At 38.8% G+C, this 11,473-nt stretch overlaps 1 protein-coding gene across 1 annotated transcript; it reads right to left on the bottom strand.

The window, feature by feature from the left end:
- Window positions 1-6,913: 6,913 nt before the first annotated feature.
- On the bottom strand, window positions 6,914-10,533 carry SKIDA1 (SKI/DACH domain containing 1). The gene has a single exon (XM_030189921.1). It carries the CDS (start codon window positions 10,531-10,533, stop codon window positions 8,128-8,130), a length of 2,406 nt encoding a protein of 801 aa, XP_030045781.1. The 3' UTR covers window positions 6,914-8,127.
- Between the last annotated feature and the right edge of the window lie 940 nt (window positions 10,534-11,473).

Genomic DNA, 11,473 nt, shown 5'->3' with positions numbered 1-11,473 from the left:
TTTATTTATCTATGCATGTGGTAGAATGCTGAAAATTAGTTGTACAATTAATTCACTCAGCACAGGATGGTAATAAAATACTTATGTGCAGGGTTTTTCTATTTATATCGTTTGACATTTTTAAAAACTATTTTTTATCAAGACACCCTCGGAAGTGTATTTCTATGGAATAGCTCCTTATACACGCATAAAATTATTTTCAGTCCTCGACTAATGGGTTATTAATTTGTCCGTGTTTTACAACAATCATTTTATATTTTCTTAACGTTTTGATTGATTCACTCTTTAGGGGATGGTTAGATGTAACAAGACTAGACAACCAACACTTACAAACAAGCAGAATCAGGAAAGAACAATAAAACGCTAGGTTTGCTTTTTTAATCGCTTCTAACATATATGAGTTTTACATTTACAAAATTGGTGGTGTGGGGGGGGGGGGGCGTTACAAAAACTGTTACGAAGATCTGAAAGATACAGCAGTCAGAACAGACCGATCACCACCTTATCATCCTGCACAAATATTAATTTGTCAAAATAGGACAGCAAAGTGTTTAAGTTTAGAAATGTGAAATGATATAAGAATTAACAAAGCACGTGTAATCTTGATGGGTGGTAGAGGTACAAAAAAAAATAGCACGGAATAAACTGGTTGGATCTAGAGAGGATTTGTTTAATTACAAAGGTGCACTTTATTGGTATAAGTATGAAAGGGAAAAGCAATGGTTGGCTGTAATATAATACAAACTGCGAAGTGACCCAAGTGGCAGTTAAGGAGAAGAGTTTATCTCTGTGATTCTGGGACCTGTTTCTCGACTAAAACGGGTAACGATCTTTAGGGGAAAAAAAACATATACAACTTGATGGAAACATCCTGTTTTGAGGGAAGTGAACTGCACGGACTTACACATCTACTTCAAGTGTGTTAATCATACTGAAAAGGAACTGGAAACTGAATGTTCCAAGTCGAGAATTCCTGTCTCTTACACCCTGAAACTCTATATTGATTCTGAAATTCCATTTTCCAAAGGGCACTGTGAAAAGTCACTTCCTTCCCGTGATACCACTGTTATTATTATTATTTCTTTTTTTTTTTTTTTAGACCTAAATATCTCCAGGGCTTTGATCGCTCCCAAGCCACTCAGTATTGCACCGGCTCCTGTACAGGATAAATATAAAGTTACTGGAAAAAGACAACAGGGTTAACAATCAAACGTAATAGTTAATGCAAGCTGGACAAAATTTGGTCAAACATGTACTCTGAATTCCCATTGGGGTTTTTTTTTTCTTAATAGTTAAGTCAGAGATGTAGGTTGGAAAGGAGAGCTGTTGAGAATATTTTAGCTTCTGCAGTGACATTCTCAGCTCAACACCATTGCCAGATTATAATTCAGAAAGAGTTTTTTTTTTCCTTTTTAATACTCAGTGTTGTTGACGTTTAAATAAGGGTCCCCGTGGATTCTAATCGTTTTAATTAGGGAGAAGTACAATTTTTTGTTGTTGTGGTGGTGGTGGTGGTTGAAAACCTAAAATATGGAAAGGCGATACCAAGTTGCCTATGTCCTCTGGCTGATCTGCAGTGAGACATCCTATGTTTGTGAGTTTGAAGAAAATCACTGCCGAGTCTTCCCGGCAAAGTGTGATTTTTCTTTGCTTCCTCAAAAATAGCATTGAAGCAAACCCCAGAATGTACTTTTCCTACAAATGTGTTATCGACGTTTCATAGGAGTAATAGCAAAACCGTAGGAAGAGACCTTTCTTTCTCTTTGACAGTAACGTAGAAATAAAGGTCAATAAACAGGCTGTCGGGGATTCCTTTTTGGTGGCCTAAATTCATTTGTGACTTGCAGTGAGCTGATGAAGGGAGTATAACTCTGGAAAGCTGGTCACAAATGGACTGATTTAGTTCACTAAAAAGAGTATCACCGGCAACTTATTTGTTAACCTCGACGTGGAGTAGCATAGCAAACCTTTGTCAGAAAAATAAAATAGTTACTGGTGGGGTTTCGCTGGAAATTTTGAATGAGAGTGCTGAGGAGAAACGCGTCTTTCTTCCAATGTAACTGACATGCCTTTTCATTCTTTGTTATCAGGTTTCAAATGCATGACATGAAACTTCAGTCATGTGAGCTAACAAAGGGCAAAGTGAACCTTAAACATATATGTGCTACTCATTTTAATACTGGGTGAACTGAATTTCTGTTGAGTCGGGTTTTATTCTTATGGTAACACCCCCAGAACTTCCTATAGAGCCCCGCGAGATTACACCTAAAACATGGCAGTTTAAGATTAGTACCTAAAAAAAACTGCTGAGTTTTGATGATGCTTCTATCTGTGAGCCAGGAAGCTCTTATTCACCTGGGAGTAGAACTAATTTCAACAAAATTGCTTTTTTAAACAAATAGTGAACACATGATTGTCTATTTTCTAGACTCATGCTTTACCAGAATAATTCACGCAGTACTGTACTGAATTGAGTTGACCTGTGTTACTCGGCAACAATTTATATTTGTTGTTATCTAGTGTCTAATACCGGAAATGTAAAGTTCCCAACTAATTATCAGCAGGCCCTTACAACAACAACAACAACAATAACAAAAACAAAAAAACGTAAACAAAAATCAGCTATTCTTCCCAACTAGAGATTCTGGAGGGTCATCAGCTTTGCCATTCCAGGACCCTGATTTTGCCACCGCGTTAGTACAGCCACCGTTTACTGCCCCACTGATTGCACGAATGACCAGGTTAGCTCATAAAGCCATTCACACGCAACAAAGGGGATTTTCTCAACAATTAACAAGAAACAACATAATAAAGCCATTTACAAAGACCTCGCTATTTACTATAAATTAGGCAGGCTTTTGGACACTGGGGGTAATTTCACACACTTTACAACTGCATTTTAAACACTAGCGTAAACAAGCGTGTTGCGCTTCCATCTATTGACCTGTCTCCATGCACCTTCACTGATTTTTCCTTTTCTTTGTATTGAACAGTTTCATACTTATTGAGTTATTCCCCTCCTTCTCTAACAAAATGTTGGTTTATAGTAGTTTATTATCAATTAACAAAAAAAAAACTCCTCCCCCACACCAATCTGTTTCATTTCCTATGACTGTACTTAAATATGAACCTACTGTATTTATGACAGAGAGATGGAGAGTATAATTACTATCTCAGAAAAGGATGAAAACATTATTCCATAGGTCTATGTAGGGCGCATGGGGTACCCTGCCAAGGACAAAACAATATTTGATGGGTCTATGTTTGCAAAAGCTGAGAGGGTTATGCCAAATTGACTATAACACAATAGGGCAGTAAAGTGGAAATGAGTGACCATAGAGGCGAGGAACCAGCAGCTAGAAATCAGAGCTTAATTTTCAGGCCATTCTCCCCACTACATGCTAAAAATAAGAGACCTGGCCTAGCACTACAAAGCCTGGTCTTTGATATGAACACAGTTTTAGAAATCCTTGGTCTGAGCTGGAGAACCATTTCCTCTAAAACTAAAGACTTGCTTCCCAATTCAGTAAGCAGAGGACTAAAAACAACAACGAAAAAAAAGCATTCACTTTCATTAAAGCAAGATGGCGACAATTTCAAGTGTTTTTCTCTCAACTGTTCTGGCTATTTTAAAGTAATTTCAGACACTCGGTCATCTACATTTAAGGCTGGTAAGGCGGGCTCACAATATCCTCGGAAAGAAAATTGATGATTTTTCCAAGACCAGAACTAGTATTCCTCTGTCACACGTACATACCCCTAACCACTGTTTTGTGTTTGACTTAATTGCTTTCCCCCCCCCCCCCTTATCTGGACATTTAGATATTGGCAATTTAGCCTCATCAATCTCTTCTCTTGACCTGTAGGTGCTATGAGCTGGGTTCCCTCTCTTCTGTGTTTACTGACGCTGTAGGTTTGCTGTTTGTGGCAGTGCAAAGTCTGAAGTTCCCAGAAGGGGAGAAGCTAAGAGTGGAGAGATGGGGCAGGAAAAGGGTTCTCAGCATCTGGAAAGGGACAGAGCGCCTTGTTTTTGAAACTGTCAGTTCCCTCAACCCCTATTGTGAGAGTTTCATGCAAAACATCTCGGGCCTTTTAAAGCTGAAGCTTGTGAGGCCGCCTCTGAATGAAAAGGAAAGAGACAGAGAGGCCTACACCAAGGCAAATAATTATATCGAAGCAGTGAAGAAACGCAAAGTACATGCAGGGCCCAAAACCAGCTAACCCTCATTGCCCATTTATCCCTCATCCCCCACCCCCACCAAACGATTAGTAACTGTGTTTCTTTTAACATTTCATTTTTGTTCCCTTCATGAGCTGAAGGAGATAGAACCATTAAAGACTGCATTTTTATAAGCAGATAACTTTGGGACTAGAGAATGATCTTACCTATGAATTAACAAGGTAGAGCTCTGTCTGCCTTTCTGTGCTATCATTATTTTAATCCGCCTCCCTCTTTATCTCAGATTTGTGCTTTGGTGGAGGTTGAGTCTTGACAGGTTTTTAAATTATATTTTGTTTAACCGTTTGGTATTAAAGTGATTACCTTTGCAATATCCTATAATTGTAATTAATGTATTTCCCATCAATTAAACAAAATATTGTATTTGAGTACCGATTTATTTTGCAATGGCGTCTCATAAAATATTGCCAGCTTTTATACCTTCCCAATCAGGAACGTGTAGTTTGTTTGATATGCACCCCACATGAAAACTGAAATATAAAAAGAATGCAAAAAGTTTAATTTATTAGAATTGGGAGCCATCTGTGAAAAAGAAGATCACAGATTAACAAAAAAAAATCAGAGATAGAAAATCGTTAACTATATAAACAGCAACTTTGGTAAATGGTATACCTTTGTGTTTTCTTTATTTTGTAGCTGCAAGATTCTGTTCTTTAATAAACAACGATGCTGAGATTATTCCACTATAATCAAGTAAACAATCAGTTTAAAAAGTAATTTGTTGAAATCAGAAGGTTGTAGCTTTTGATGCAGTAAAAAATCTGTTGCCTCCTTTTCATTGTGATGATATAGGAATAATAAAGATAGTGTATACTTGTTTTCAATGGTCCAGCACCAGCACAAGATGCAATTTGACCAATACTGCACCTTTGGTTATTTTGCAAAAGTACTGTACTTGGGATGTAGATTACATTTCTGATAGAGGTGTTGCTTTTATTATACAAGAATCTTTAAACAGCAACCATTACAATGGAATAATATAATTTATTGTTGGATCCAAACTGTCCTTTTGTGTGAATAAGTTATGTGTAAATACTATTTCTCACTATTGCAGAAGGACAAGAATGGGATGCACTTAGGAATCTGACACAAGTTTAAAGAATACTTTTAATTAAATTCTTGGTCAGTTTGTAAACTGATGAGCCCCCCCCCCCCCCCAACACACACTTTTTTAGGGGGTATTTGCCTTAGTGTTGAAACACTGAGTTCAGTTATACATGTGAAAGTGGTGTTAGTTATCTAGTACCCTAGGCAATTATATATGTATTAATTAAAACAACCTTTTAGGTGACTGAATCAGCACAAAATACGTGTGACTTTAAAATCTGCTTCCAGAAACCAAAACCATTGCTTCCCAGAGGGCAGCTGAAATAATGTCAGACCTGGACGCCATGTTTTATGTCCTAGATTCCATAAAGTCCGTTTCCTTTGCATAGTGCTTGTTTTTTTTTTTTTCTCCAAAGTATTGCCAGAGGTTTTTTGATCTCTGTAATTTACAGTTTAATTATGGTTCAATGAAGAAATCTAATTGCAAGGGTAGTTTCTGTTTTGTTTCCTTGTTTTGCAGACGCTGCTTTTGAACTGTGCACTATTTTAAGCAGAGTAAGACAGAATTTCGCTTTTGAAGACCGTAAGCTACAGCTTTTCAGCTGTCTATCCAGAGGGGAATAACAGACTACAGTCCCACACCCTCTTCTAGAAGATCACCAAACCTGTTTCATTAGTAAATTAGATTAAATGGGTGCAAGTCTCTGGACATAAGCCTGTGATTCCTGATGTCCCTTTAAACATCCTGAAAATGTTTACCTACTAGTACATTTTTAAAAGTGTATTACTTACAATAAAGCAAGCTATATTAATTCTCATGTATTTTATGGGAGGGAACGGTTTACAGACCAGAATGACACAAAATACATTTGGAAACAGCACCCTTGGGGCATACAATGTGTAGAATGGACATAAAGGAAAAAGTGTACTGAAAAATATTTCTTCATTGACCAGATATATTCCTCCTACTAATATCATTATATAATGGCTTCTGAACAATACTAAGGCCTATTGTAACCAGAAGTTAAATCAGCCAGTGTATAACTAAAATTTTGAATTAAAGCCTAGCAGCTCAAGGGCCAAGATTACAAAGAATGTTAAAACAGGTAGTGCATCTTCATCCAAAAAAAAAAAAAAAAGGTTTACTGTGATTCACACACACAGTTAACATTTCATCGCTAGTTGTGTGATTTATGAGGAGACATTGTCCAACCATTGATCGATACACAATCCAAATCACTTAGCTTTAACTTAGTATAAATAAAAATGTTTGAGACTGAATTGCACCAGCAGTTAGAACCAAACTCACCAGGGGAACTGAAATATTAGCCATAACCACAACTTATTTTCTCCAAACAGAGGTGTTTTGGTACAGCTTTATTATGGTAATTTTGCAAAGTTTTCCAAAGGAAATGGTATAGGTAAAAACTCTTCCCCAATGGTCTTATCACAGTTGAATGGAAAAACGTTAACCCTTTGTGTGCATGTTGTCAATGTTAACTCCATATAGTAAAGAAATCATTGATTTAAAATTTAAATGAATGAAACCTGGAATAAGTCTGAATGTACTGAATCAACGATTGGAAAAAGTGTTTTAATTGAAAATAAAGCTAGAGCATGCTTTTCAACAGTGCAATTTTCCATAGTTTTGATTTACTGCTTCTAACATCACAATACAGAATGTCTTTCTGAGGAACGACTCCAGACGTCTGAATGTTTTCACTATTTCAGTTTTAAGTGCAAGTATCTATAATTGCCTCTGATTGTCACGTGCAGTAATAAATGCTCCTGCTACACATACATAGTGGGATTAAAAAAAAAAAAACAACAACAACCGACTCAAGTATAAAGATTACTGAAAACAGTGAAGGATAAGACGACTTTAATGTCTGAATTCTATCCTTCATATGTGGATTTTTTTTTTTCACATATGGCGTCTCATTTTGCCTTGTCTAGTATGTACTGCTTTCTTATTTCCTCCACAGAATGTGAGGAACTGGAGCATAGACTGTAGTACTATGCATGCAAATATTGTCTTGTTTTTTCAAGTCTGCAAAGGACATGCCTAGACCACATCTTAACTGTGGTATTGGTGAGTAATTATAACCTTATATCAAGACCTTTGGGTACAACGAAAGGCTTTCAAATGTAAAGAACTGACTGTGCGTGTAAAAAGACAGCGTGTAACAAAAATACAATTGCAGATGTATTTACTTATTTTAGATGAGGCAGCGTTTTCAGTGATCGAGTTGTACCCAAATCCCCTACCTTATGCAAATATTGAAAACGAATAAGTGCAAGAACTCTTATTAAAAAAAAAACCCACACACACACGAAAACTGTATTCCCCAGGAAAGTAGAGAGATATAATCATGGTGAATCCTAATGTGCGACCATAAAGTCAAATTAAGAGACTTTAACTGAATTAACAGTTAGACTTCCATTTTCCAAATCTAGTGCATAAATTTAATGGCTCATTCTAATATACTTGTTATTCACACTTATTTGTAGTAGTTGAGTTGAGGTACCGGGTGCATCATTAGCATTTAAACAATAAAGTGTTCCAGCTTTCCAATTAAAAAAAAAAAAAACAAAACAAAAACCAAAACAAAACACGAGTTTTACTTGAGTCCTTAGCTTTAAGTAGTTTGTGGAATGTAACTAAAATAATTTCCATACTGTAAAGGAACATATTTATCCCATCTTTACTTCACATAGCACTTGATCACAGCTCAGGGTAGCAGTAATCCATCCAATAATGAGGTTTTATAACTATCCTTAGAGTCCGAACAGGGACAGAAGATGGTGTGGTTCAAACAATAACGAGTATCCAAAAGATGTTATGAATGAAACTTCCTGAATTTGTGACTCGGTGGAAGAGGTATTGCGGAACCGCCCAGCTGCCATTTCCAGATCGGATGGGCCTTGTGAGGCAGTTGTGAATCCTTTGTAGTGTTCAAGGAATAAGCTGGAAACAAATCCCCATCATTGCCAATAATTAGCGATGGTGGACAGGGAAAATTCGCCATGAAATTAAATGGCCTTTTCACTGCCGCCGCTACATTGCTGGCTACCCTTTTGCGCCTGTTAGTAACTGTAAAATCATCCAGCGGTCCTTCATGTGTCTCGGCTTTGCCTGCGGGACGTGGGCTTCTGGCCGATTTCAGATTTGGTTTGACAGGGGGCGTCTGCAAAACAGGCCTTTTGCCCAGCACCAATGTCCTGTAATTTTTCCTTACCCTGGCACCAAATTTATACTCTCCATCCTCCGATTTTGGAGTACTTAAAGTGCACGGAAGGAACCGAGTCTGAGTCAGCACATTCAAGGAAGTGGTTTCTTTTTCAGTGCATGATGAGTCTTCCTTGACTGGTTGCAAAGCCTCCTCTGCTTCCCCCCTAGTCTCGTCAACACAGAACTCGTCCTTAGCAACATTGCACTCAAAGTTTAGCTTATTCATTGTGGCTTCAGGCTCATATTCTTCACTGGCACTACTGTCCTCGATTTTAATTTTGATGTTGTGTACAAACGGTAGAACCGGGCATTGATTCTCGGCTGTAGCGCCCAGCTCACCTCCAGATAAATCCGGAGAGAATTTCGCACAATGGGAGATTTGGAAACCTTTTTCGAGATTTTTGTCTGGGAAAAGATCACTGTTTAAGGAATCAGAAGCTACTGTATTGTTTTCTGCACAGTAGGTAATAGCTGCTTGAAGGCATTTCTCTGCCTCTCTGAGTATTCTTTGTTGTGGAAATTCATTGCTTTTATTTTGGCTAGATGAACAGGCCCCCTCTGAAACACACTTATTAGTTTTTAAGTCAGTTCTCTTTACATGGTTTGAAAATTCAAAGTGTGGGAATGCAATCTCAGATACCCTATCGTTTCTTATCTCAGCAAAACAACTTCCAGGACTAGGGGAGTAGCAGACAGTGAGTGGTTTGGATGGCCAGGTTTGGTTGTTTCTGTCCTCTGGAAATTCACACTTTATCTCACAGAGAGCACTTGGATTCTCCTCCAGCCTGCTGGCTTCTAAGCTGGTGGATTTGGTCGGGAAATGGTACAAAAAGTTAGCCTGGGCCATCAGGGGAGGTTTGCTGGCCAGGCTGGAGAAACCAGTCCTTCGGAAGCGAATGCTCTCCACCGACACTTGGCTGGAGCCGGAGCTGGAGGAGTCCGAGGTGCTTTCTTCCTCCGAGCTGAGGTCGCTGGAGTCCGAGAGGCTGCCTTCCTCCTCCTCCTCCTCATCTTCCTCCTCCTCTTCGTCGGATGACGCCGAGTTGCTGCTGCTAGACAGGCTGGAGCCAAAATCCGAATCGTTGCCGACATAATCCGAAAAGGAGCTGGACTCCGAGTCACTGCTGCAGTTCTCCTGTAAAGTTCCCTGATGTTGGCTGCAAAATCCATTTACAACGTGGAGTCGCTCCAGGCAAGTGGCAGCAGCTCCTTTGTAGGACTTGGGGACAAGCAGAAGTCGCCTGGCACTACTCGCTTGGAAGCAGTCCTTCTCTGTGCCCTCACATGATCTTTTCCTTTTGTATCTGTAAGTCAGCCCAACGGGGCTGGCTAACTTAGGCTGAGCAATGGCGGATTCGTAATAGCAAGGAGGGTTTTTCTTGCAAAGCAAGCTCCGAAAATAGCGAGGATCGGAGTGAAATGCTACATAATTGCTGGAGATCTGAACAGTTTCATAGTTTATGGGGCTTTTGCAAGGTGATCGAGCTATTTCCGGACAGCTGTGATCAGCGTATTTACATAAAAAATGAGGTAGATTAGACGCCGGTCGCAAGCTCGTTTCCGAAGCTTTGCTCTTGATTGGCGAAGGCTGAGCAGCTTCATTCAAACCAAGCCAAAGTTTGTTCTCCTTCCAAAATCGGGAGTAAGGGTCGGTGGATGGGTACTCCTCTTGCAGCTCTTTTGTTGGCAAGCCCCGACTGGTTTTCCTCCTTTTTGTTTTAAGAACTCGTTCAGTTTTGCAAGATGTATAGAGCGCTTCCACGTCTTCTCTAGAAATCAGCGTGCATTTGGCTGCATGAAAAGCAATTGAGTTGATGGCTTTCAGTTTCCTCAGCTCCTCCAGGTCGCAGTGGTGCTTTTTCACTTGTAAATGATCCATGCGTTTGTGAACTGTAGTCCTCGGGATATTTTTCAGTAGATCGGTAAAGACCTGCGAAAGTGCAAACATTTGCTTTCCTTTAATAATGAGATACCCGAGCTTTACGCCGTCCACCTCTTCAAAACCCGACTCCATCTCTCCCTTTCGTGTATTAAATTATTCCCATTTGCAGCGAACAATATATATATATATAGAGAGAGATATATATATGCGCCAGATGCTGTATGTCTCAAGGCATCCTGCTAATAAAATAACAAAAGACTGTTTAATGCAATGCCAGATTTCAGGCAGGAGAAGAAATAAAGTTTGAACATATATATATATGTGCAGATAGATAGATATGAATATTATATAAATAAGAATAAATCCAGTTTGCAAGCGTGTTCCTATAGTTGCTGTGCAATATCAGTACCTGTGCTCTTTATTTCTCTGATTCTCCATTTGTGCACTAGAATAAAGGAATGTGAGGGAGAAAGAGAAAAAGGAAAAGCAGCTGCTATTCCCGCCGCTGCTTTAGCTACAAATAAAATGACAGAGTAAAGTGAGCTCGTCCGGAGACACCTTCATCAATTAATTCTCCTAAAGCCAGCGCTGATTGGACACTCCTGACAGGTGATGCAATAAAAATTGATATTCCACCCCTTGCCCCCCCCCCAACCAAAAAAAAATCTCCTGCTAATTAGCATACCCTTATACTGCCACCTCCCCTCCTCACCCAAAGTAAATAATGCAGTTAATATATAAATCTTTCTATAAAACTCTCCGAGCTAAACTCTACCCAGGACTCAGACATTCAGTCAGAGAAGAGGAATTTATCTGCTTTTCTCTACTGAAATAAACCGACATTGGGGGTGGGGGGAGGCACGTTAATATTGAGTATTACAGAGATTCAACGGTCATGTGTTACGTTTTCTACAAACACACATAACATGTTTTTTTTTCTATATGTAGATGATTCTTAAACTCTATGTGAAAAATTACTCATTGTAAATAGAAAGACTATCAGAGGTTTGTCTTGTGCAGTTCCAAGTTAAAGCATTTGATAAAACAGGATAGACTTACAGTTTTGTTATTT

This window comes from Microcaecilia unicolor, chromosome 1 (assembly GCF_901765095.1).
Source record: "Microcaecilia unicolor chromosome 1, aMicUni1.1, whole genome shotgun sequence".
NCBI lineage: Eukaryota > Metazoa > Chordata > Amphibia > Gymnophiona > Siphonopidae > Microcaecilia > Microcaecilia unicolor.
This window is presented reverse-complemented; position numbering and strand designations above follow the sequence as displayed.

Coding starts and splice junctions, on each gene's coding strand:
- SKIDA1 (XM_030189921.1), bottom strand. CDS start 10,533: ATGGAGTCGGGTTTTGAAGAGGTGGACGGCGTAAAGCTCGGGTATCTC.